Source organism: Thunnus maccoyii, chromosome 21 (assembly GCF_910596095.1).
Source record: "Thunnus maccoyii chromosome 21, fThuMac1.1, whole genome shotgun sequence".
NCBI classification, from domain to species: domain Eukaryota; kingdom Metazoa; phylum Chordata; class Actinopteri; order Scombriformes; family Scombridae; genus Thunnus; species Thunnus maccoyii.
In genome coordinates this window covers 20,424,209-20,452,079 of record NC_056553.1, presented here as the reverse complement: position 1 = coordinate 20,452,079, position 27,871 = coordinate 20,424,209, and the positions used below count along the sequence as shown (strand labels likewise).

Below are 27,871 nucleotides of genomic sequence, written 5' to 3'. Positions count from 1 at the left end.
GTTGAAGGATAAAACAAGAACCGCTCTAAGCAATCGTGCTCAGCAGTGAAAAGATGTTTTCTGTGTTTCCTTTCGAAGATGTTGTTGAGTTACAGCTGTACTGCCTGCATCTTGTATCCTGTATATTATCTATTAGTGTTCATTTTCTCATCTGTTTTTAGATGAAGTCTTAGTCTGAGATCAGAAATCTATATGAGTTTTAGTCCTATGTAGTTAACTTCATCCTTCTTATCTTTAGTCAATTTTTAGTCATCTAAAACTCTGGATATTTTAGTCTTGTGTTAAAGAAAATATTAGACTTTTAGAGTGAGCATTGTAGTTAAACTTCAGCAAACTGCTTCCAGGTTAGAATTCATCCACTTGATTTTAAAGGAACAAGTACTAAAAAATGATTTGCAGAGAGGGTGTCTGCTATGATGTTAAATGAATAGTTAAATATTTAGGGAAATACGTTTATTAGCTTTCTTGCCAGGAGTTAGATGAGAAGATTGATACCACTCCTATGACGGTACATTAAATATGTAGCTGGAGCCAGCAGCCGCTTAGCTTAGCTTAGCATACAGAGTGTAAACAGGGGGAAGCAGCTAGCCTGGTTATGTCTAGAGGTAACAAATTCCACCTACTAGAAGCTCTAAAGCTCACTAATTAACACATCATATTTCATTTGTTTAATCTGGACAAAAACCGAAGTGCAAAAACAATTTGCCATATTATGGGATGTTATGTGCCAGACTATTTCCTGGCTAGGACCAATTGCTTCCTGGAGTCTGTTACCTAGTAAGTGGCCAAGAAATTAATTAAGAAATGTAATTTTGTCTCCTCTTCTTTCTTCAAAGAAACTGTTGCCACTTGTGGGCAGTTGTAGCAAAGCTGTGAACACAACACTGACGTTATTATCACCTTTTTAAGCTAATGTGGCGAACCTCCACATCCGGCAGACACGGAGCGATATTAGCATTCATTATTATCTGGCTCTTTAGCTGCTAAATGCTCCACTATATTCACTAGCTAGTTGCTAACTTTTGTCTGCTGTCTGGTGCTGGGTAGTGTAGTGTTCAGTCAGTTTTTAGAGCCTTTTTTTGTTGTTAAAAGCAGTTTCTTGCTGCGGCCTTAAACAACACTATGAGAGCAAGTGAGTGAACCAAAGCAGTAGAGTTGCAAGCCATAAAAATGAAACAATAAGCTAAAAATCATTGTAAAACTTCACTGGGGCAGAGGGGAACTTGAGTTCATCACTAAAGATCTTTTTCATTTCAAATTCCATTTCAGTCTCTGTTTTTTTGTTTTTTTTCCATCAACAATATCATTGTGGAGATTTAATCACAGTTATTGTTTCATCTCGTCAACATCTCGTCTTCGTAATAGAAATGAATATCATTGAGGAACATACAGTATTTCATCACAATTAACAAAATTAACACTGTGCACTATTGTATTTATAGTGATTCACTGTGACACCAGAAGGTTTGTGTCGCCTGGAAGAGCTGATCGTTGGCTCTGGCCTCATGGCCTGCATCCACTCACCCTGAGCCAATCTGCATAACTGCATCTTTCATGAGGTATGGTCAATGCCCAATCCATACTGTATAGGCCTCTGTGTGTGTGTGTGTGTGTGTGTGTGTAACCCCGTGTGTTATTTTCTGTTCTGGCGCTATATATTTTCCCTCACTGTATCCTGAATTCATGTTTTTCTATATCCGTGTGAGGACATGTTCTATATAAGCGTGTTGTGATTGTGCTCTTGCCTGTTTGGGACATAATCTTTGCCATCTGTCACAGACTAATCGTCCAGGTCTTGCCTGTGGAGCACCTCTTTCGCTTTACTTCAAATTAGCGCTCTCACCCGTATCTCTTCATCACATTCATGGTTCCTACTAGTGGCACCTTGTTTAAGCCGGGTCAATATTAGCAAAGAGGGATGTGGGTGCTGGTAGTTGGTAGACAACCCCTGCAGTCCTTATCAGGTAAAGTGGTTTTTGATTAGTGTTAATGGCTGGGACTAAATAGCTTTCAGCTTTTCCACTGGCTACACCTGTTAAAAGTGTATGTGTGTGTGTGTGTGTGTGTGTGTGTTTGTGTGCTGCTCTGCTCAAGGGCATGCTAGCAATTCATCAAGTTGAAAAAGCTATATCCGCTTCGCAGTGATGAACAGGTTTTATGTCTAAACCTGCTCCCTAAACTATAACCTTAACACCGTCTGGTTGCTTTCAGCTATTTCGAGAATGCTGCCGGATAATGTCTGTGCTGCAAAGTGTCTCCCTGCAGCCACAGCAGAAGGGAGTTTTTTAAGCATCCATGATATACAGCCTCAGACAGTAAGAATGAGGCTTTTCTTGTCGTGCATGTACTCTCTCCACGATCCACGCATGGCCCAGAAAGACAGGCTGCAGCACCCGCTCTGCAAAACGCCTGGCATCTGGTGCAACAGACAGCCTTGCATGTTAATGCCGAGTTAATATTATTCTTATGAACTGCGAGTGACTTCGCATGTTAGTGAGCGCTCTGTCAAATTAATGTCAGTTCCATTAATGCCGCCGTCTATTTCTTGTCACAAGTATGCTCACGCCAGACTCCCGCTCGCTCAGGCACCGGGGCTCGGGCGCGCACTGGCAGACAGCAATATATGCAAACACACACACACACACATGCACCTCATGCAAAGATTCACACCCCTACGTCTTAACAGTAGATACATATTTACACATGCATTCACACACACACGCACATAAAGGCGAGACACAAGCAGAGGAAAATGGATGTCCTGACTCATTTATCACATAGCTCCAAAAGTACAGATGAATCCAGTGATGAAAATCTGTCCTGAGAAATGTCAGGAAGATATTAACTCCAATACATCAAAGTGGAGCTGCAGTCTCTGAGCTGACTGCCAGCCGATGCTCCCAGACTTTGGTTAAATAGGGAAGCGCACCAGCACCGATGTAATTTTAGCCAACTCTGACCATTTGTCACATGGAAACGAGTAAATAAAGACACAAGTCACTTTCATCCAAAGATTAACATCCGAAATGATGCGGAGCCAATTTCATTAGCGCGCAGATGCCATTCTTTAGATCTGTCTGATCTCAATGAAGTGTGCAAGAGTGAAGGGAAAGAAGAGGGGAAATTGCCTTTTCATGTAGATTTCACTAATCGCTTCCCTAACAAAATACGGCAGACTTGTACTAATAAGTAAGTTAAGGCTCAGTGGACAGATAGAGTGAAACAGCACAGAGGCTAATGGAATTGAGAGCTTTCCATGCCTCCATGGGTGTCTTAATTGTCAAAAGGAGATTCTCAGATGAGTATTTCGGCACTCGCCTGCTGGATTGTGGGAAGCCTAAATTGGAGAGCGACTCACTGGACTTGTTTTAAGCCAGAGCTTCTCTCATGTGCGCGAGGTGGATCAAATCCCTTATCCAATGTCTGGAAACAGGTCCTGTGATTCACTCCTTTATTTGGCAGCCAGCAGCAGCAACGCTTTCAATGCAGCCAATAGGGACTGCAGTATATCTAAAATCTATAACTTCTGCTGTTCTGCTGTGCTTTTTTTCATTCTGCGGTCTCTCCAGGAATGTATCATGTACTCAATTAGTGTTTTTTTTTTTTTTTTGCATGAATTTATTTATTCATAAATATTCATTCTAAATGTCATGTATGTGATTCATCTGGAGGAAAAAAAAAAGAAGCTTTTTCAATCTGAGCCAGCTAGGATTTATTAGATCTCATTGCTATTGTTATCACAATACCTTTATAGTGATTTATTTTAGCATTGCACCACTAGAAATTCCAACCACTGCGGTTCAATAGTAGTAAAATTGGACTGTATGGCAGACAGAGAATGTGCTTTTAATCTAAAAAGGTCAATGTGCGCGGGCTATTTTGGAGATTCACTGCGAGCTTATAATTGGGGCCTTGTCTGAAGACAATGTAGAATTAAATGAAGACAAAGTTACTGAGCGTGTGGTGGGCCTTTGATGAGAATCAGAGAGTGAGGACCCTTCATTTGCAACCTTTAATCAGTCCGATGAGATCAGATTCCAGAAGAAAAGAAAGTGTGTGTGTGAGAGAGAGAGGTAGGGTTGTCGGGAGGGGGGGGGGGGTGAAATGGTAATTAGTATTGATTACCTATGTGCATATGACCCCACAGTCTCCCCTTGCATTCTTAAATCAACCTAAATTATTGGATTTACTAATTTCATGCTCAGAGAGAAGTAGCCAGCAACATGAAAATGCCTCCACAGTGAACCATGTGTCCATCGGGGTCCGAGGAAATTATAGCGATGGGAGACGAGGCATCTTTTTGTGCAGTGCAGAGGCGTGGGTGTGAATTAACCACACTGGTTTAAGTTAAGGATGATAATTATTCTAGGAGGGTCTGTGGGGAGTAAAGGTGATTCAGGTAGCTTTTTCTTCAAATTACATTTCACGTCACTGCACTGTCGCTAAGCAATGGCCTTAGCCGGGCCGTATATGCATGTAATTACTGGCAGTTAAGAAGGAAAAAAAGGTCCATTTAGGAAGGAAAAAGCAGCCCAATTACATGTATACACAATTAATACACCCATGGGAAATTGAAATTTTCTTTCAAACGATAAGATTAATTCCTAATTGTGGCAGCACACATAAGGCCTCACACAGCTAATCTGCTTTAGTAATAAGCCACCGTTCACTGAAATTGTCAAGAGCAGAACTGGACAGCGACTGATGGAGGGAATCCGTGTCATAGTGGACCCGATGAACCCGGACACAGGAGGATGAGGCAGTGCTCTGCCGCCACCTGCTGGCTGTCAGGCAAAACATGAAATCACCAGCAGCGTCAGTGCAGAAGCATCAGAGAGGCTTTTCGTTGGATCTTGTTTGAAATAAGTGGTGGACTAGCAGAGGTGCTGTTAGAATTTCTCTCAACTAAGAGGATGTTGCAGTATATTCAGTCCATTTTTAAGATTTAGTGAAAAGTTAAACATATTAAAAATTATTTTTCACAATCTGAGATGGTCAGAAGCTGATATACTGGAAGAACAGGATCCTGTTTTCTTCTTTAGCTTTAAATTGATTAAAACTATACAGATTTACAGTATGGAAGTTAATATTTGGTGCCTTTACAGTATGTGTTTCTCTACTCAATGCCACAAATGATGCACATGACATAGAATATTCCCATAAGATATAATGATGAAGCCATAAAAACATGGAATAAGGTGATTTTTACAGCTTTAAAGCTACTTCAAGGGAAGTAAAAATGGAAAAGTGGATGTCATGGGGTGAAATCAGTAAATAAATAAATAAAATCCAGCGACACTAGTCAATAGGGTACACTTCTCAAGTCTTGATTTTTATTCTGATGGAAACATTAGTCTCTTACATGTCTAACATGTTGGTGCAATATGACAGAGAGCCACTAAGTGCAGCAGTGCCTACAGTTAATAATATATCCGTGTTTACAAGCAAAAATAATAAACAATGTTAAAAAGATAAATATTAGTTTCAGTGTAAAGCACGGCACGCAGTTCTCTCGGCTCGCAGCAGTAGAACTGTATTGCATCAGTCTCACATAAATATGCTGAACCTCCCACTGGTTCTAGGCAGATACACACACTGGTTTTTACAGCAGATACAGTGTCTATTCTGTCCACGCGCGCGGCTCTGCACTCAGAGCCTGCCTAAGCAACTGGAGACAGAGACAGTGCAATTTAAAAACAACTATGACACTAAACATCCAGGGCAACGAAGACACACAGATGCATGGCAGGACAGCTGTGTGTGTGTGTGTGTGTGTGTGTGTGTGTTTATGTGTGTGTGTGTGAGAGAGAGTACAGTATGTGTGTGTTGGATATTAGGAGCACTGCAGAGGCTAGATTACAGTTCATAAGTTTGTCAAGACGAAACAGAGAGGAGTGGCAGTAAAGGTGGTGACAAAGACAGAATTGAACACTTTATGTGGCCAAACAGAGACGGCTGTTCATGTTGTTATTGGAGATCTTTTACAACACATGGAGCGATGCCTCACAGACAGACCTTCAGTCTTACACACAGACTGGACTTTGTGGGCCACCGTACAACGGAGGGGGGGGGGGGGGGGGGGGCCTTCACATGGCTACTGAGGCGTCCGACTCTTTGGGCCGGATGCGTACGACGTGCTCCAGCTGACCGGAGTCAGAGACGTCGTAGCTGGTCTTGTACTTGGCGAGGATCTTCATCAGAGGACGCAGCTTCAACCACCACTGCTCCTTGGGGATCCTGTGACTGCAGACAGACGGGAAAACCGTAGAATTATGGTTTTATGGTTATCACACAGTCACAACCAAAATGTTTCATTCTCACATGTGGCACAAATGTTTTTTAATAACTGGGGAACAGTGAAAAGCTCAGTTCCTATTTGGATACAACACTGGATCACAAGACAGAAATGACTGAATGCTAAAATAAAACTATTTTTTCATTTAAGCAATTAAAAATCAGTAAACTGAAAAACATCTGTTATAATTTCCTGAAGCCCAAGCTGATGTCTTTAAATGTCTTGTTTAACTCGATCAACAACCCAAATTTACTATCATATAAGACAAAGAATAACAGCGAATCCTCATGAGTGAGCAGCTGGATTTAGGGAATGTTTGCTATTATTGCAGAAAAACTAGCTTTTTCTTTATGTTGATCAATTAATGGTTTCAGCTCTAACATAAATATAAGAACAATTTGCATCATATTTTCACTCAGTCGTCTTGCTTTTGGCAGCACAGCAGGCTGTGAGCCAGCATTAACATGGAGAGCAGTTAGAAAAAAATGAATGTTAAATTGCCAGTAGGATTATTTATTTGTTTATTATTTATTTAATTATCTTAAGATTCACTGCCTGACTTATTCTTAATGATATCATCATTATTATCTGCTGCTGTGACCCACACACAGAGATCATTCATAACGATCATAATGTGCACCGCATGAATGTGGATTACATACAGTGTTTTATGAGCAATCTTATTTAAAAATTCAAATTACACGCGATACGTACACAAAGTCTGTGTCCTCCTTGAGTTGTACAACTGGCTGGAAGACCAGAGCCCTGCGGCGCATCCCCAGCAAACAACAGCTATCCTCGGTGTTAGCGAACACTCGGCCTGCAGGAAAACAGCGTAGCAATCAGAGCTGGAAACAAGAGCTGGACTCGCTTGTGCTTGCAAACGTACAGGAGCATAGAACAGACATCTGGCAGTGGGGTTGGGCAGGTTGTTGTGTGATAGCGTGATGATGACTTTGTCTTCTTGATGATTGTGTGTAACATTGTCTTATATGGTTCTACAGGAAGACTACGATGGAGGAAACCGTCACTACTAAAAAGCAACTCAAGCGACATGAACACACAAGGGAGTGTTGGGGCAAAGCAGGGAAAAAAGCAATGTGCGATTTATTCACTAAGACCATGCTCTAACATTTCCAATCCAACAATTTCAGTTGACTTGTGAACTGGAAGTAGTGCAGCATGGTGCCTACTGATAAATTGTCAGACTAAAAAGGTATAAGCCACGAGTGCCTGGACAGGCTGTGTGCTTCTAGGAGACATGGCAAAACAGTGGAAATGACAGGCAGGAGCTAAATATGGAGCTAAATATAAAGATGGTCATGGAGCCAGCATGAAAAAAAATAAGATTTACCTTCATCTTATGTCATCCGTGTATATGTGAAATAGACATAAAAAAACAAAGAGGAGTTTTAACTTTAAATGTAGCCTTTATACATGCAGTGTGGTTTTAAGACCACTGTTGTTCAAAAAAAGTATCACACACCACTCACAGCTTGCTAGTGTAATCTGTAAAGTACATTCAAGGAAACTGCTCGTTAAATTGGTACACTGATGGATGTAAATGATCGATAAATAATTTCCTTTTGAGAGGATAAAAAATACATCAAAATGTCAAACAAGAGTGACTCCATGACAGGTCTGGGTAAAGGTCTGCTTCACAACGGCTGCGTCTCTGTGGGGAGGGAGGGTCGACTACCACGGGTCATTTCACTGGCACAGAAGGAGAAATTTAACCCTACCTTGTCTGAACGTCTCCACCAGCTTTTTAGAAATCCACTGCATGGCCTTGGCGGAGATTTTGGTCCCGAAGTTACGGTCAAACGGAGACGGTGCACCTCCCTTTCAAAGGAATTAGAACAATAAAACAGGAGGATGTGTTTTCCTTCATTAGCATCATATTCTTTGATTTCATGTTATTTTGTTCAGATCTTTTTCACATTTTAAAGATGTGACTTCCATTGTTTGATCACAGTAGAGAAACGGGAAACAATGATAAAAGTAAATATGCATCAAAAGTCTAAGACACCCACCAAACTTCTTTTTTTTTTCTATTTTCCATATTTAAATATATTTATTTGTTGCAGTTGTTGAACTCAATATCTTCAAAATCTGCATTCTTTTTATTGTATTTTCTGTATCACATTACATGCTGCAGACACAAACCAATTTCCCCTTGGGGATCATCAGTGTTTTTGTTTGATCCAGTTTTATCTGTACTAATCTCAAGAGACACAAAGACAAAACACAACAAAGCCCTCCGTGTAGAATAGAGCTAAGTAATTACAAAAGTGCAGTTTCCAAATATACAAATATAGACAATAGTTTATTAAAGCCTTCTTTTGGAGGATTGTTACCACTGACGCTTCCACAGAAAAGTATACTCGTATGTGTTTAGTCTGGTATCCAGTGTGGCCGTGCCTACCTGCTGCATGTGTCCCAGCACATTCTTCCTGCAGTCAAACACCCCCTTTCCTTCTTCAGTGTACAGCTGGTAGATGAAGTCTGTGGTGTAGTTTTCATTACAGTTCTCGTTCCTTTCGTGTGCAATGAAACATAACAGTTAGTTTCGCTACTGTATTATCAGCCTCTTTTCTCACTGGGTTCGTGTTTTGGTGACATCAAAACGAGAGCTGTGCTGCGAAATATCAGCTGTTGAACTGAAGACGTGTGGATCTGTTTACTATACAAGCTGATTAAAATTAAATACTGTCAGCTGGAGATACTGGATCATAAATGCTCCTTCAGATATCAGCAGCAGCAGTTTATCAGCTGTGTGTCTGGTCTGTTCTGACTCAGTTGTTTTTGGCTGAGCTGTTGGCTTTCTATCAAGGAATGTGGCCTTTAAATGCACTGTGACTGTTGGGACTAGGGGTGATTTAATAAGCAGTCGTTTGGTTACCTGAGCACCAGTCCTCTTTGAATGCTCGTCTTCATTTTCTCCGTCAAATGTTCAACATTGGCCTGTGGGGACCAAATAGTGAAAGTGAGTAATGCTGGCCAGTAGATGGCGGTGTCTAGGCTGTCTCACAATCATGCCTGAACACCCTCTAGTGGATGAAGTGGATGTTATAGAGAGATGCTGTGTCACCTGCAGGTCTCTGATGTCAAATGGCTCCTCATAGATGTAGGCGGCGTCGGCTCCAGCAGCCAGACCTCCTACACTGGCCAGGTAGCCACAGTAGCCCCCCATGGTCTCGATGATGAACACGCGTCTCTTTGTCCCACTGGCCGACTGCTTGATGCGGTCGCAAGTCTGACACATGCATAAACTCACTATGTCAGTATATGTTAAGTCACTAGTACAAGAGAAGTATTATTAAAGTCTGTGTGTGTGTTTCAGGTGTCTCCAGTTAAATGTCTGTCATGTTAAACACATCAAAGCTTCAAGAAATCACGCAAGATTAGAAGTGTGATGATTAGAGGTCATACTGTTAAAGTAATACATTCCACATAGTAATACAACAACAAGGCCAGCATGCTTATTATTTCTCAAACTGCACAACAGTCAACTTTAAACAACTCAGGCAGATTCAGGCTAAAATGCTGCTTTCACCAGTTAGACTGGAGTCCTGTATAAGGATGAGAGAGCACATCAAATGGTAAACTTGACACACAGTATCATTTACAGTTTAAATGTAATACACATGCTTACAGTTCTATTCAATGAACAAATCTATCTCTTCTGCTTGAGCTGGAGGTAAAACTGTATTTTGAAAGTCCAATGCTGATAATCAATGACCTATCAGGTGACTTTGATGTCAGTAAAGAGTGTACAGAGTTTCAGATGCTGCAACAGTATTAAAGGGGCATTCCAGCAATTTGGTATTGCACTTTCATAAAGTTGGAGGGCTCCCAAGAGACAGGTTAAAGAAGGTGGAGATAAGCCAACTTTTAATCACTAGTGTATATATATATATATATATATATATATATATATAATAGCTATAATAATGCAACTTTGATAGCATCTTTTGTTAGACCCTTCCTGCCTTCTAAATGCCTAGTTCTCTCAAACCCCACAGCTTCAGTTTGTAGTGCAGACTTTCTTTTTAAAAAGAGGTTTATTAGTTGCAAGTCCAAGCCAAGATAACTCTAGATAATGACATCATCAGGGTTATAGTTTCAAGCTTTGGACAAAGTTTTTTAACAGATAGTTTGTATGTAAACTTGCTGGAGTGCCACTTTACAAGTTTACAGATATCCAGTGTTAGTTAAAGTTAATCTTAGGCCTAAAAGTTAATGTTAGAAACACAGTCATGGTAAGCTTTAAGTTAAAGTTAGGTTAAGGTCAGGGTAATGGCTACCAAAATCTACAGTGTTGCAGCTAATTCTCATGTGACTCTTTACTTAACATCTGCTTTTAAAGCCTGACGGTTTGTTGAGTATTAGCACTGAACCATCATGTCATTTTCATCCTGTTTGCAAAAAAAGCGGTCAAAGCTGTGCCGGCGGCGGTTCGACTGCCTTACCTCCACGATGGCATTGAGGGCCGTGTCTGCCCCGATACTTAGATCAGTGCCCGGTACATTGTTACTTATGGTGGCAGGCAGCATACACATCGGGATGCAAAACTCCTCATAGGTAGCGCGAGCCTCAAACAGCTGCAGCAGACACTCATACGCCTGAAGCGGCAGTATTGGGGAAAACGCGTTAGGCCAGCCGTTGAGAGAGACACAAATCTCTCTCAGTTTGCTAGAGTGCATCCTGCCATTCCGGCTCTTTCCGTGTGATAGCAGCTATGGCTTCCCTTTGGCAGACAGGACAGGAGGAAAGAAGTGTGAAAGACGTGGAGAAGAAAATGAAGAGAATGGAAGGAGGAGTGGACAGTGAAAGAGTGGTAGACCAGTAAAGGAACGACAAGGTGAAAGGAAAGTGATGGTACAGAAAGAACAGACAGGAAGAAAGACAGACAAGAACAGACAAAGATGGAGGTAGGTAGGAAAGGTGAAAACAGAAAGGAAGAGATGGCACACACAGCTCTGTGTGTTTGCGAGCGCCAGCAGCTCAATGCACTGACACTGCATTGGACCAAACGTGAGGATCCATCAGAAACTATATGACGGCCATGTCTGCTGTGGGAATCATATGCAGGCAGAACAAGCACCGATCGAGTCTGCACAGTCAGGAAGGGGAGGAGGAAATGAAGATGGTGGCCAAGCCAAGATTCAGGCTCAGATGCTTTTCTATTCTTTTCATATTATAATCAAGCTTTAGCCATAAAGAACATGCTGTATTATTTTTCCAATATGTTTTTGTACACTGTCAAATGTGTGTGAGGTTATAAAAAGTTAGTATTTAAGCTTTTTGATCATTTCATGCAGATACACACTCTACATGAATGTATGTCGGCTGCTAGTTTGTGTTCTGTAGCGCTATGTGCGAGCTAACTACACAACAATGTCAAACCTGCATGCTGTTAACCATTCATCTTGATGTTAGCCATGTAGGAGGACACACAAACACGCACATAGTCAGAAAGAAAGGCAGGCAGGCAGACACGACACTTGTGCACCTCACAGCATGCCTCCATGTTGTTGCTCTCTTACTTACCTGACAGGGAAGGGAGGGACGCTACTCTGTGACTTTGCTTTACATTACCCAGTCATGCCTTGTAGTACAGACATGATTTATTTGTCTGTCTGGTTGAATTTCTAATGTTTTAGTGAAGCTTTTTGTCCAGATGTGGCTGACAGATGCCGTGTTCTCAGGAATATATTCCAAATCATCCACTGAGTGACTGGTAAAATGACCGAGTGAGCGATTTCTCCCTTCTTCAAACAATGTCTTGAGTGTGTGTTTGATTGCGTGCGTGTGTGTGTGTTTTTATATTTTGTCTGTGTGCTGCTGGTATCAACTATTCTGCTTGCCAGTCCCATCACTTACAGTAGTGATGGCGTTCAGAGCCGTGTCAGCGCCAATGCTGAGGTCTGAGCCCGGCACATTGTTGGAGACAGTGGCTGGGACCATGACCATGGGCACACAGAACTCGTCATATTTCCCGCGCGCCGTTAACAATTCCAGCAGTGACAGCAAGGCCTGCAGGGCAGAGCCAAGGGCTTTAGTGTCTGTACGGTAGGAGCTTTGGTAGGTGGGTTTGGTTGAGTGGTGCTACTTGCCACAAGGGAGGGAAAGACAAAAGTGGAGGGTGCCAAGGGGAGGAGCCAGGTCTATCACAACGGACAGCAGCGAAACAGACAGGTACAACTCCACATACACTTCACATTACATCCGTACATACACATGACACTCATTTACTTGCATACATCACAGGAAAATTAAAGCTGGTGAGCATCTAAATGGGATAGCGTGAAATGGTTGGAGAAAAGCAGGTATTCTGTTTCCAATCAAAACAAATTCAGTGATATTTTTTATATATTATCAGTGTTGGTTCAATAATTTAATTGCTTAAAATCAAGAATTTTACTTTCTATCTTATAGCATATTTAAAGCACTGAAAAATCAACAATAAACCAACTTTATGCTACAATTCATGCTGTTTTTGGCAGAGAAATGAAGCATGATTATGTACATGACTATGTAAGGAACCATGGGAAATGGGCTGATGGAAATGATCAACATTACACTTAACTGACATTATAATTAGTTATACTTAAACATATACTTTGTCATCTTTAAATGAGCAAAAATATATCATGTCATTATTCTCATAATATGATAAATATGAAATATAACATTAGCACCACTGCCATGAACTTTCAAAAACCCAAGAGCTAATAAGCTTATGGACAAAATCAAAGATGAGAATGTAGCTTCATTAGCAAAATTAGATTTAGCTTACAGAGACAAAAGAGTTTGAAACATACCTCAAATCCACCGATAACTAGCAGAGCATTTATGTTGTGCTTTCGCATCTGCTCAGCAATTTTGTCAACATGCTTGGCAGGAAGTGTTCTGAGGAAGAGATGACAAAATCAATATTTGTTAAAAAAACACAGACAGAGTGGAGAAAAGCCTACAGCAGTAATGATATCTGTGTTGCTACACCAATACTGCACAATCCAAATTTGTAAAACTTTGCAGATACAAGCTTTAATGTTAAAGAAACGTATCCATCAAACACAACCAATCATGATTTTACCTTTTAGTTCCCAGCAGAGATCCACCCTGTCCCGTCCATCCTCCAACATCAGCCCATTTAATCTCCTTAATCTGAGGGAAAGACATCAGCAACACATGCAATCATGTTTTATTGAAGCACCCTGTCACATTTTGCAAAATAACAGTGAAATACTGTTTCTGTGACTTTTTCTTCCAGTATCAATGTCTGGTTGTTGCAGTCTGAATCAAACTAAATGACAAGCTTCTAGCCTGTATGTGTGTTAGCGCAGCTCTGTATTATCTGACACGTCTCCCTGAGGGCTCAGTGCAGAGACTGTTAAGACAAGAGTTAATTTTCTGGACACACTCTCTGGACATAAGGGGGAGGAAGTGGACCAGTGAAAACACAGAAGTGTGTAGCAGAAAGTCCCACAGCACTGAAGTACAGAAATCTATTACTCCCGCTGGTCTAATCTTCTTAGGGTCAGTTAGCGCAGCCTGATTTCAGTTGGCCAGGGCACACACACAGGATGTTTAACTAACCAGTGATAGTGCAGACATTTCGATGAAGATAAATGGCCGGGTTGTTCATTGTGCTGTTCTTTGAATGAGCCAGCTCTGGACTGAGGGGAATTAAGGTTTCACATGGGGGAAAAAAGGTCAGTCGAGGATATGAGAGAGGAGTGTGAAACCCGTTTTACCAGTCATGGAACAGAAAAACACACATTTCTCAGATTACACTGCAGTCAAACAGCGTGCAGGGTTTCACTTCACTAACAGACTCCATCAGACTCTTGTCTGCTTTTACCCTTCAGCCAAAACTCAAGACTCCCTCCAGAGTTAGATTAGATGAGAATCATCCTGTTGACTAATTCATCATTGCACGACTGTGTTTTACCGTCTGTATACTACAGTCTGCTGCCCTCTATTGGTTTGTTATGGCACTGCATAAGCTTTGGCTGAGGAGGGCAGAGGAGGGAGAGTGAGGGTGGGAAATTGGTTTACATTAATCTGGACAGATTATCCCCCGGGTTTGCATGATTATTCTTCAGTCAGGGAGCTAACAGTCATTGTGTACTGTCTGACTCTCATCAAGCTAAGCCAATTCTATTTGAATTATCGATTAAAACATGATAGCAATACTTCCACTGCATTTTAAGCTATTAGGGATAATTATTAGATGAATAGTTTTCAATTATAACATGGAATCTCTTTACTGTGGTGACCTCCCTGGAAGATTATAATAACATAAATGCCATGCAGTAGTACAGTACCAGTATATCAGTGCTATAGTACCCACCTGTCCTTTGTAGAATCCCTCAAACCCGTCACTGACAGCAAACATCTTGTGTCCCTCTGAAATGCCCACCCTGACGGCTGAGCGGACAGCAGCATTCATGCCTGCTGCAGGGGCACCCACATTCAACACCGCCACGTTGAAGTTGCTCTGAGGGTATAAAATACATAGCAACAAATTAAATAACATCACAAGCAAATCTGACATGAAATATGACTGGAACTGCTTCATCATCACACCAAATACAAACACTATGTTGTAGTTGTTGGAGGACAACTGATAAAGCTCTGCAGAATCAATCAATAAATGGTTTCTGGTCTGCCCTCAGCTACACGCTGGGCCTACAGTGGTCATTACCACAAATGCAGGGAGAGCCAAACCCTGAGGCGAGCACCACAGCATGGAGTCTGTCATGCTGCTGCTACACTTCACTGATCTTCGGTCTGAGCTGCCTCGTTTGGGGCTGCAGCAGCTCCTGGCAGGGTTGAACAAGTCATCCCTCAGTAGGGAACCAGGTGTCATTTAATATCGCTGCACAACAGACCAACACCGAGCCACCTGGGCCTCATACGAAGCCTATCGGTGTCTGTAATGATAGGCCTCACAGCAAATATAAGTAACACAGCAAGCAGGTAAAATTGTTTATTATTAACTGCTTCCCATAATTACAAGTCACCCTATTTTTCCCACTTACCAGCAGGAAACAACTGATACCAAATCTGATAGGTGCCAGCATGACCAGAAGTCAATGTACTATAATGTACCTGATTCCCACAATAGCAACAATAATAATCGGTTTGGCAGTTTGGCCCAATCACTCTTGTACGGAACAATTTACTCTGTGAGTGAGCCTTGTTTTGCCAAAGATACCTCTGAAAATAGCAGCAGCACATGACTGCGGTAGCTGAGTCAGTGTCTGTAGGCAGATACTTAGGACAGAGCAATAAAATATTAAACATCTCAGTGGCTTTGGGAGGCTAATTCAAGTCCTCTCTAAAACCGTCCTGCATTCCAGATTTGTTGGAAATTGCTACTGTATGTGTAAAAAAAACAAACATCTCTGCTTTGGGTCTGTGGTGTGTGTGTGTGTATGTTTTGGGTGTATTTTAGTTGACAAAGCTGCCTTCACTGTCAAAGTTCGAGAGGTATGTCAACATGCTGTGAGGTGACTTACGGTTGGCAGTTCGGACTCTGGTTTACGATGAGCCAACAGTTTGTACGTCTTCAGGTTGTTTTCAAAACTCCTGTGATGAAACATTGAGGACAGTCAGTACATTCAAACAAATATATGGCACATATTTTTATATGGTACATGAAAACACCACATAGAGTCAAAAATTAAGGGGTTGCATATTAAATTTTTTTTTTAAAAAGCTCCACAATTTATTAATAATATACAAAATAATAATTCTGTCTCACTTGAATGATTGTTGACTGTAGCCTGAGTATAAATAAACCTGGTGGTGTTCTAAACTAGCACTGTGATCCACTTTCCCTACTACACCTGTCTACAGGAAGCAACGTCAAACTTCTGCCATGTCTTTGGTATATTGGATTTGGTCCCAGCGGGCCGTCAGTCATACCTGCCCCGGAGCTTAACTGCCTCCTCAAACCTTTTCTCGTCCATGGCCTTCTGGACCTCTTGAGTCTGAGGAAAAGAGTGGTGCGTTTAACTGTTTGAATTCAATATCATTTCATTCACTGTTATTTCCTCTGTGTAGAAAAGCAGCGGCGAGTTGTTTAATTTATATCAGGTAAGATCTGCAGGTGTTCATCTTTGACGTGTCTATTATGTTCAAAGTCTAAATATCACAGAGAACAATACAATAGTAAACATGGCAAAATCTGGATCAGGCCAAAAAATAACTGATAAGTAATTAGTTTTGACCTGTAATTAAAGTCACCTGTCCTCTTTGAACCACTTTACAAATACTGAAAATATCAGAAAACTATCAAACTCCAACCAGCATACAGAGAGTGCAACAACAAAGCTTCCTTGTGCGTTTCCATGGAAATGAATGGCTATTACATCACCATCCTGCAGGCAGTCATCGCCAACCCTGCTGCCAAATGCTTCAGATAATCATTAACCAGACACAACTGCCTCTCAAACAATACGACTCTCATGTGAACATTAGTGCCACTCCAGGCCCAATGGGCTGCACTGTTTGTCATCACCACTTAAGCTCCTCCGACACGTTCACACTGACTCTGTGTCATTTCTGAGCGTTTGTGTTGGCATACTCTTTGCAGTTTCTCTCTCCTCAGCCTCTATACATTTGTAAATATCTGCGAGTGTGTGTGTGTGTGTGTGTGTGTTTGCATGTGTGTGTTATCTGTGTGACTATGTGGCAGTCTTGGCCTGTTTCCAGCCCAGTCCAGTACCTACCATCTGTACACACTCCATCAGAGGCAGGCGCACCGATTGGTTTCCGCACAGAGAGACCACACAAGCTGGGGTGTTGGCTGTGGTCTCCAGCAGTGCCAAGACGGCCTCCACACCCATACGACTGGCCTGTATAAACACACGTACACACACATAGATAACACTGAGTCATCATCGCTATCACAACCTCATTTGTTTCTCCTGTATACTCCTTATCTATTTACCAACACATTTTCACACTAGAGCCAAGATTTGGCTTTTTCAATAGACTTAACTCTCCTCTGCTTCAGGTTTGTTTGGTTTGTTGCAAACACAGAGAGATTCTTTCTCACTGTTTTTGATGCAGTGCTTCACGTGCTGAACTGTAAATCTGTTAATTGGCTTAACGTAAAACTGGAGCCACTTCTCCTCAGACACACACGGGATTACACAGGAAATGCTCTAGACAACTGGACAACGCCTACCATATACCTAAATAGAGTTCAACACAAATGTTAACATTAGGTTAAATGTATGAACATGTATATTATAAATACTACAGTAAAAGGTTGAGCGTGTAAATTGTAAGGACAGATAAGTCCCTTCTGACAATGTTCCGACTTCTGAAATCAGTGTACATCCAGTTCAACTGTATTGTTGCATTTAACTGAAGTGTAGGACATACCAGGATGCGGTCAAAAGCAGACGGGGTCCCTCCTCTCTGCACGTGACCCAGGATTGTCACCCGTGTGTCGAAACCCAAGCATTTAACAACAAGCTGAAAGGATGAAATGTACAAGTCTTAGCATTGACATTGTAACTGCTGTATTCTCAATATAAAACAGTAAAAAAAATCATACATCTAACTGTAAAATGACTGATGCAAACATACATGACCACATGTACAGAACACAATAGAAAAGCTGAAGAGAAGGGGAAACAGCAAAGCACAAGCAAGCCATTCTAATTTTTCATGTCATGTTAAGCGGGAAGCTCTTAGCTTATACTGAACATCACAGAAGATCCCAAGCAGGAGGTGCTGAATTAAACAGATACTCAGGTACTGTACAAGAAAAAACAAAAAGCTTCACATTTGCTTTTCAATCAAGAACAGTAAGTGCAGGGTCATGACATACTCTGATTAACTCCATGAGCAAATTTGCTGTGAGAAAGTGAAACATAAAATATATTCCATAGAAATATAGATAAGGTAGTTGTGTATAAATGGGATTTGATGGTTTAGTGGGGGGGGTATCTGGTCTTAAAGCAGTAGTAGTAGTAGTAGTAGTTTTGGTGGTGAAAGCGGCCTTACCAATCTATAGAGTGTGTCTGATAGAGCATTCCAGAAATACAGCAACAGAGTCAAAGCCACACCAGGGCAGCAGTACAGTAGTAGAGGTCATAAAGTCGAAGCTGGAGCTCAAACAGTTGAACTTGCCACACTTTACTCACATTCTTAATAAAGTCAGTGGTAATGGGTTTGTTGTTACGATCAATCGCCCCTTCGGCTACAATTATGATATTCAGCCTTTTCATCCCTGCTCGGTTCTACAAGGAGGGGTGGTGGGAGAAAAAGCATGACAGAAAAACTGAGACTGTGGCTGTGACGTGGGCTTTCAGAAGCACGGGGGCCGGACGGTGAGGACAGCTCGGGAGCCCAGAGCAGAGTCTTTCATTAAGGAAGCGGAAGTGTCATTACGGTTTTGAAATCAGCAATATCCTGCCTACTTTGTGGCTTTTCATCACTGTATTATGATGCCAGTTGTCATAGCAAATATGCTTAAAAAAAAACTTTGGCTCAGAAGACTGACTTCCACCAGTCGGGCCTCCATGCTTCTGGCTTCCCCTTTCTTTGCACTCAGGTACTCACATCCTTGACAATACTAGAGGTTATAGGCTTCCCATGCCTGTCAATGGCTCCCTCTGCAACTATGATTATGTTCAGCCTTGTGCCCCTGGAACGGGTCTGAATCATAGAACAATAGCACGTTTCCAAAGCAGATAAAACACAGTAAAACATCAGATGACTGACAGTTGAAAAAAAACATCTTCACATTAATCCTCTCTGATAAAAAAAAAGTCAGGATTCTCTCCGCATAGAAACACAGAAAAGTTGTGCAGAACACGATATGACTGGGAAACATTATACAGCATAGAGGCTGGTTCAATATGGTTCACTGGGTTTACTATGGGGAACAAATAAGATTGTGTTACCGCAGACAGTTTTTGACACATCTTATCCTCCCAGCCGTCCTCTGGGGGCATCTCGGGGATCAAAACCCAGTCTGCCCCGCAAGCCAGGGCGCTAACCAAGGCCAGGTAGCTAGGATAATACACACAGACAGAACACTGTGTATATAAACAGAGGTGATAACAGTTCCTGCGTCTGCTGTCTGAATTGTTTGTGGATCCACTATTAAGTTTATCAAACGCATTATCAAATCTTACCCGCAGTGTCTGCCCATGACCTCCAACACAAATGTCCTCTGGTGGCTGAAAGATAAGAAGAGAAAATGTGACATGGCAGTGCATTTTAGTAATACAGCACTCAACTGATGTAGGCCAGAGCAGACATTTGAAAGATGATGCTGAAAGGAGCTGAAAACATGGCGATGCGGTTGGTTTGCAATATGAAGCCAGCGTATTCCTCTGCAATATCATTACTGTGTTACATAATCAACATTTCCATTTGCTCATTTGAGCTCAATGCTGCAGTCAGACACTAATATGTTTATATTTCTCAAATAAACTGACATTTTCAGTGTTGTATGACTTTAAATAAACATACATTTTTCACAGATAAGCATGTTTATTCTGCTATTTTCATGCTAAAACAATGGGATGCTCTGTCATAGTAATTACAAAGTATTAGTTTAAGACTTGCATCACTCATCCTTTATTTGGCACTTCAGGATGGACTTCCCGCATCGCCTCACCTCTGTGCGGTTGTCATAATTGCGTCCACCACCTCGATGATTCTGTGCAAAGCAGAGTCAGTACCGATTGTCATGTCAGTTCCGCAGAAGTCGTTATCGATGGAGCCAACCATCCCGACGATGTGAAGGGCAGAGTACTTCTGAACAGCATCGGCTTCAATCAGACCTGAAAGGATCAGATTGTCAGTGCATCTTCTGTGTTTTCCAGTGTATTTCTACAGTAATTCAGGCAGGCTACGCTTGCAGCTTGATGTTGTAATAGAACAGGACAAGCAGCACTTCTATGAGTCATGGAAACTGCTGAGCTAAGGGAAAATCCTTAACAGTTCTTCACTGTAAGAGACAGATGGTAAAATGCTGTTTAGCAACTCCACTTCAAGTGTGGAAAAGGCAGAGCATCTGGGTTTATTTCCACTCGTATAAGAGCACACCAACTACCTTGTTCCACCAGCTCCCCCAACAGCCCGCTCCATTCCTCCCTGAAGAGGTTGGCTCCTGTCAGGCTGCCATCTCCACCAATCACACACAAGTTTGTGATGCCATGCTGCACCAGGTTGTGAGCGGCCTTCAGGCGTCCCTCATGAGTGCGAAACTCTTTGCAGCGGGCGCTGCCAATAACAGTCCCACCCTAATGAGGACAGGGCAAATTTACAGTGTGAAAATTTCTACAGCTTAAGTCAGACTCTTTTTCTTTTGACTACATAATTGAATTGTTTATTGCACGTCACATTTCATTTTTGCTCGTTACCTTCATATATTTCATACACTTCATTTCTTTGTCCACAGCACAGTCCATATTTCCTTTGTACAGTCAATATTTCATATCATCCCATTTCAAAACTATTACTATTCCATTCTGTAAATAGATTTTACATTTTTAATTAATTTTCATATTACTTTGTTTATTTCATTATATATATATTAACTTACTTTTGTTCTATTTTTACTCTTCTGTGTTGTGTTTGTGCGAGGAAACGCCAAGACACATTCTTTGTATGCTGCATACTTGGCAATAAAACAGATTCTGTTCTGATCTCAAGTTAAGTTCTAACTCAGTTATGTGTTCTTGGTGCAGTATGAGGTTCAGCGTCTTGCATACAATACACACAGCTGCTGCTGCTGCTGCTGCTGCTGCTGGGATGATGATGATTAGACGATGACCTGTCTAACCACAAAAACAGCCTTATCTTTTACTACATGACTTGCATGTTCTTTCTTTTATGGCCAGCTCTCTGTTAACCAATACTAACCTTCTTGATGTCTGCTGTTTCGTTTCTAAACTATGAAAATAATTGTATCTTTATTCTATAAAGTTTAACAGTCAAACAGAAATCAACAGATGAGAGAGCAACCATTTCTAGAACCCAGTAGTAAATGCATTAAATGTATTCTGCCAGTGGTAATTACTCACCACTTGTAGCATGCTGGAGACACTTTCCCACGAGGCTTCTCTTATGTTCTCTCCACCGTCCACCATACCCTGGTATCCCTGATAAACAAATAAAACAACAAGAATAAGCTTTTTAGTAAAACAACACCAGAACTTTCCAAACATCAAACACTTCAAATAACATTCAGCTAACAGTGATGTTCAACTGCATCAGCAGGTCATCATCGCTGAAATAAATAAATTAAGCTAATCAACAACACAGTACATTACAAACGTGACTGTGATATGATTGGTGCTAAATACATCCATTCTCATATAGTGTCCTGCATACAGCGTGTTCGAGCATACACACTCAGAACACTGTGGTACCTGAGTGGGAGGAGAGTTTCATACAGGACATCTGCTAAAGCCTCAAGTCAGTTATGTAACAACAACACTCAGCGAGTAGGACCACCGCACACACAGATGTGCTGGGATCAGCGCAGGATGAGCAAGCAGAGCACGGCCTCTGCCAAAGCTCCCATAACATCTGCTACATGAGAACATACAGCCAAGTGTGCAGACAGCCCTTATTGAAGTACTAACATTAATTTTGCACATTTGTCACTGATGCCAACGCTTCTTATATCTATGCTGTGCTCACAGATAAATAAGATTTAAGCAATTCTACGTTTTACTTTGAACATGTTGTGCATGAAAGGTATGAAACATGGTGGATAAAGCACATGTTTGAGTTATTATGGAAGCACCGATCCCACTTTTCCATCCTGATTCCAGCACCCTAACTTATGATCTGCCAGCGCCAAGAACTAATCCGATTCTAGTGCTCTCTTTTTCCTAAATGTATCATCATCTGTATACCTAACTGGGATTCATTGAAATCATCTATATATAAGTTAAATGAAGGCAGAGATTGTTGTGGCACTAAAAAGTCTGCAGCCCATCATGACTAAGTAACTGTAATTGAACCACAGAATTTTTACAAAAACATTGACAAAGTGCATTTACTGAGGATCCATCACTTCATAGCCAACACCCAATCCACTTAATAAGGTCAGTATTTGACCCAGCATCTTGTATCGATGCATCACTATGGGTGATTATTGTAGAGATGATTTGGCTAAAAGGAGTGTTTTCTGACTTCAGGCCCACTATAGTAAGTAAAAAAACTGCAAACTACAGCAGGGAGGAGTACATTTGAATCCTACATGAAAGGATAAGGCTGCCGATTTTCTAGATTGTTCTTATTGTCAGCAAATTTCCTGTGCAGACTTTGTGCTGAAGTTCTTTGAGAAAAGTACAATGTAGTACAATGAATCTCTTCTCTGTAAACTCTGTAAAAACAACCACGCACCTGAGCATGTGCAGTGGTGTCTGCCACACAAGGAACTTCTCTCCTGAGGCTGCAATCACTCTTATTAGTCATTGGAGCCATTTCTAAACAAACTACTATAACCGCAGTGTCCAGAGGGAAGGAACATGTCGCCGAGTGCAAAAGTGTGACTCACTGACGTGTTTTTAAGTTTCTGGACAACAGTGGAGGCACAGAGGAATACAATATATATCAGGCTTTGGATACACACACAATAGTTAGTAGGATCAATTCATTATTTGTGTGGTTCTGCACATGAGCTTTGTTGACAATAAGAAAAACATACTGTCAAAAATCGCCAGCCCAATACTTCAGGCCACATTGAAAGGCTGGTGGTAAGACTCACCTCATGAATGAAATAAACTTTTGCTCCCACATACAACCCCATTCGAACCACAGCACGTACTGCAGCATTCATCCCTGGAAAAAAAACACAAAAGATTTAGCTAGAGTAAAAAACTTAAAAAAAGACTGTAAAATTCTGCATAATTTCAATAAAGCGTGCTGTGATGAGCAGGGTTAATAAATCAGCTGTAGAGAGGAAGAACACAAGGAATTTCCACTGCAGGAAATCATTGTAAAATCTTGATTTGCACGTCTATTCCAAAGTTCAGGCATGGATATCTATTTCATAAGAACTTTAGCTATAAAACTTTAATATTTATGTGGCACAACATGTATATGTGTGTGTGATTCAGCGCAAGCTATCTGCGTTTATGGTGTCTATCTTCATCTGGGGCCACGTTTTTTTTTCTCACCACAGCACACTGCCATTTTTGGTCAAAAGGTTTCTCTGCTCCTCCTACAGCCTCTCACTTACTCTGTGGTTAGTCTAAGAGAACTCACTATCCAAAAAGACATTTCTCTGTGACTTGAATGTCAATAGCGGGTTAGCTTACACACTGACAGCGATGATAACAGACAGTGCTTTACCCACAACAGGCTGATAGGAACTTGGCTGAGTGGGGGGAGATATAAACAATAGAAGAAAGGACTGAATTTCCTTTCTCTGCACAAACTGGCAAACACTACAAGTCTAATGGCAGCCAAGCATTGCCGTTACTAAGCAACACAAAGGTTTAGGCCACTGGGGCAGCAGAGAAGATGGTAATGAAAGGAAGAGAGAAATCCGAGGACAGTGAAAACTTCAAAGGTAAACTATACTGGGAGGTAAAACCCCTTCAGATATAAGTCTGTTTCCAGTATGACTTGAAAGCACCAATAACCACCAGAAAGAGATCAAATGTTCACCATACATTACATACATGTAACAGCCCACTGTCTGGTTATGTAACTATGTTCAAAAGAACAGCCTGGTTTAATCACATTCAGGGATAACAGAGGAATCCGAGACTGAATTAAAAAATAATCAAGGACATGTATCCTTCATTTTTCTTGTAGAGGTTTAGAAGTCTTTATCAAAGTCACCTATCATTAATTTTGACCTTCTCATTCTGCATGCCTGACACTTTGTTCTGCAGAGTGAGTGAAAGGACTAAGCCAAGGCTACACAATGCCCTCTGACATCGATGTTCAGCTCCTGTCATGCATGCCACAGCCTCAATGGCTGAAGTTTGCTCAGGGGCCAACTAAATGCTTTTATTGTGTGTGTGTGTGTGTGTGTGTGTGTGTGTGTGTGTGTGTGTGTGTGTGTGTGTTGGGGCTCTAGCGGTGAATTCTCTCTCTAAAACCAAAGATTGATTAATTTCTCCTGAGCAGAGGAGAACTATGGGTAACTTGGCCAGCGATCAACATGCAGAAACTGTAGTGCTGCTTCTTGTTGACAGAGAAGAGCAGGAAGTAAAGAATGTAAGCTAAACATTTACAGGTTGACTTGTGATGTGACTGATACATGAACTACACCATTCTCTGCACTAACACAGCCCACTTAGACTCTATGATATTTCTTGTATTTACATGTATTCATTTGGCAGACACTTGTGCCCAAAGCAACATGCAAAAGAAACACAATCCAAGCCACAGTAGATGAAAGAGAAGCCCAACGTACTCGACCTGGGAAGTGAAACAGGGTCTCCCACATTTAAACAGATATGCCATTGTTAAAGGTTATAAATAAAAAGGTTTACCAGTATCATAACTGGTGCCACAAAGGCTGATATACAACACATCATTGCTTTTTTACTAAAGAGTAACCAGTCATGATGGAATTAATGAAGCTTGTGTGATTACATAATGATTGTATGATTAATCAGAACCAGAAACCACCATTCAAAAACAAATTAAGTATTAAATCTTCAATGTTTCAATATGTAACAATAATATAAAACCCTTGTGTGATTTGCTTAATAGTCAGTTGGTCTAGTGAAATCGTATTATCATGAAAACATCTCAAAATTCCTCATGTAATAACTGGCTTAGATATGATCAGGGCTGGGATTGAAAAGCCATATTGATATTCTCTTTGATAAACTATCAGTACTTATAAGCTCTTAACATGTACAGCGCTTTACATCGCAGCAGGTGTGTAAAAAGACATGTTTGAGTCAAACTGAGCACATGATCAGGGTTTCCCCTGTGACGCAGTGGATGTATGCAGTTCATCACGTACACAGGATACAGACATACCACCACACTACCCACGCTATGGCTGCTAACGTGATCTCAAAATCCTCTCACTGGAAATGCTAATGTCACGAATGCTATTTTACAGCTTCTATCTTCCTTGTCGACGCCTTTTTGTCGCTGGGCTTATCTAATGTTACACGTAGACCAGAACAACCCGCATTGCAGTGGCCTGTAAGTGAGTCATAGAGATAGTTAATTTAGTGCTGACACAAACTAGTCAGTCATGATGCACTAATAATTTCTGTCTCGTGAGTAGCAACACGCGGGATGTCTCGACCTTGGCAGCCCTGCTGTCATCTGCACAGCGACAACAAAGCCACCAAATCAGCGACGGAGGATGCTGCTGTTAGCGGGTTAGCAGGATATACGTATGTCATGTTAGCAGGCTAACTGGCTTCCTGAATCATTTGAAAGAAACTTCATTGCTGTACTGTTGTGTATTTAGCCGCTGCGCAATGCTTCGTGTCCACACAAATGAAAGCCTAATCACTTCAGTAAGAGTACAGCATCATTTTCGCCCTCTGCGGGCCTGTCCACACTGATACACTGATACATATCTGACAAACTGTCCCTCCACTCTTTACCTTGAGCATCCCCTCCACTCGTCAGCACTGCGATGGCTTTCCCCGCTCCCGACAGGTTCTCAAAGAAAATCTTCTTGCTGTCTGGCTGCGCCATTTTCACAGCGTTTCAGTATATATATCCCAGTCCACTTCGATAAAATAGGACAGCAGGCCCGCGACTGTATAAAATTGTGCTAAAAGTGATGAAGGGCAACTGTCGTCAGCCTCCTCTATGCCCGCTGTGCTCTCCTCTGTTCCGCATCTATCCGACGATTTGCATAGACTGACTCGAGGGAGAGTGATTGGCATTGCTGTGGACCAATCAGGTCTCGGTACATGCAGCTCTCTTTTGTTTTAACCAATAGGAGTTCATTTTTGACGATGATCTGGGCGGGACCGTTGTGATCGGTAGGAGAATGCTACTACGAAAATCCTGGTTCAGAGGGATGTTGTTGAGGAGTGAAAACACAAACATTCAAGTTTTTATCTTTTAGCTATTGTCACTTAGCACCTGACACATGGCTACTATAAACAAGCCACATCATATTGCAACAATTTAAGTGGAGCACTTAGCCAATCGGCAAAAACGACAAAATGCGGCAGTGTTATAATGTAACCAATTAAAGCTCTAATTTCCCCTGAGTAGATTCATAATCAGTCTCTGACTCTTCTGTCATATCATGTCTGTTCTGTTGTATAGCACTTTTAGCGTTTTACATATATAAATTGTTATTTTATTTTATTATTATTATTATTATTATTATTATCATTATTATTATTATCGTTTGTATTGTTATTATTGTTGTTGTTATTGGTAGTAGTACTAGTAGTAGTAGTGGTAGTATTGAAATACTTATATAAATACCCAGGTGCAGAGACCATCCATACTCAACTCTGTTTTCTGTTAATTTCTCATACAATAAGTTTTCTCGTGAGCACACAATATTCTCTTCACTTATGCCCACATTATCCAGGTCTGCACCACAGAGTTGATGTCAAATCAAAATATGCTTCCCTGCTGGAAAAAAACAGTAACCTCTCCAACAAGTCCTCCAAGTTGCAGCCCTTTGACTGCATCCAGGGTGTGACATCTAATTTCATAAAAGCTATTTAGAGCTTTGGTTGTATATGACAAGATGTCATGACCAGCTGTGCTCTGAGGTTTCACCTTACTGCAGGTCAGATTCTATTAAATTTGCTCAAAATTCCTCCTGACAAACATGAAACAAGAGTTTTTCCAAGTAGATTCTGACTCTCTGTCTCCATCCTGTGGTATCAAGATCAAATTACAAGTAATTAAGATTAAGATTTCATTTCTCAGTACTCACATACATTGAAATAAAATTGATCCTCTGCTTTTGACCCATCCTATGCACACACACTAGGAGCAGTGGGCAGCCGTAGTGCAGTGTCCAGGGACTGACTCCAGTTCTTTTTTGCCAGTACCTTGGTCAGGGACACTGACATGAGTATTAACTCTAACATACATGTCTTTGATGGTGGGAGGAAACCCACACAGAACTTGCAAACTCCACACAGAAAGGCTCTGGGGTGGCTGGGGTTCAAACCCAGGACCTTTGCTTACCACTTGAGCCACTGTGCTGCCCAATTATAACTAATCATCTACAATGATTAGTTATTTTATCCACATCTACCACATACAACATGTTATTATAATGCAATAGGGTCTGCTAAATTTGAATTACCAAAGATATCTTCACTCAAACATAATAAGAGTGCAATAGGCTACGTGATATATACAAGCGGCAACCTCCGGGGCTGACAAATGAAGCCAATGCGGAAGCGCCAAAACCTGCATTCTTTCTAATGGCCATCAGGGGCGACTCCACTGGCTGCATCAATAAGTCCGATTATATGGAAGTCTATGAGAAAATGACCCTACTTCTCATTTGATTTATCACCTCAGTAAACTGTGTCTTAATGAGTTTATGATCTCAATCGGTAGTTTCAAGTCTTCTTCCATACAGCATGATATTCATTTCGT

The 27,871-nt window shown here is 41.3% G+C and overlaps 2 protein-coding genes across 12 annotated transcripts in view; one reads left to right on the top strand and one right to left on the bottom strand.

Annotated features, from left to right (window-relative positions):
* Positions 1–27,871, top strand: part of adarb2 (adenosine deaminase RNA specific B2 (inactive)) — a 385,455-nt gene that overhangs the window by 54,555 nt on the left and 303,029 nt on the right. The window lies entirely within an intron of this gene.
* Positions 5,307–26,395, bottom strand: pfkpa (phosphofructokinase, platelet a). Of its 9 annotated transcripts, none has more exons than XM_042400099.1 (23): positions 25,888–26,395; positions 23,064–23,137; positions 21,367–21,444; positions 20,394–20,583; positions 19,956–20,121; positions 19,468–19,512; positions 19,234–19,342; positions 18,890–18,985; positions 17,705–17,797; positions 17,044–17,169; positions 16,238–16,302; positions 15,829–15,898; positions 14,658–14,804; positions 13,398–13,468; positions 13,123–13,210; positions 12,182–12,334; positions 9,387–9,551; positions 9,198–9,259; positions 8,721–8,832; positions 8,038–8,137; positions 7,650–7,655; positions 7,010–7,115; positions 5,307–6,243 (listed from the first exon to the last, which is right to left on the bottom strand). In XM_042400099.1, the coding sequence occupies exons 1-23, from the start codon at positions 25,979–25,981 to the stop codon at positions 6,087–6,089; spliced, it is 2,373 nt and encodes a 790-aa protein (XP_042256033.1). In that variant the 5' UTR covers positions 25,982–26,395; the 3' UTR covers positions 5,307–6,086. The 9 variants fall into 9 exon arrangements, with proteins under 9 accessions (XP_042256033.1, XP_042256032.1, XP_042256031.1 ...); XM_042400098.1 differs by lacking the exon at positions 18,890–18,985 and adding an exon at positions 18,472–18,567; XM_042400097.1 differs by lacking the exons at positions 12,182–12,334; positions 18,890–18,985 and adding exons at positions 10,768–10,920; positions 18,472–18,567 and having other exon boundaries at positions 25,888–26,390.

Excerpts from the sequence above, each read along its gene's own strand:
- pfkpa (XM_042400099.1), bottom strand. The coding sequence starts at position 25,981 with ATGGCGCAGCCAGACAGCAAGAAGATTTTCTTTGAGAACCTGTCGGGA. Across the intron at positions 15,899-16,237 it reads GCAGTTAAGCTCCGGGGCAG|GAGTTTTGAAAACAACCTGA; the intron begins GTATGACTGACG and ends GTTTCATCACAG. Across the intron at positions 9,552-12,181 it reads CTCTGAACGCCATCACTACT|ACTTGCGACCGCATCAAGCA; the intron begins GTAAGTGATGGG and ends TGCATGTGTCAG.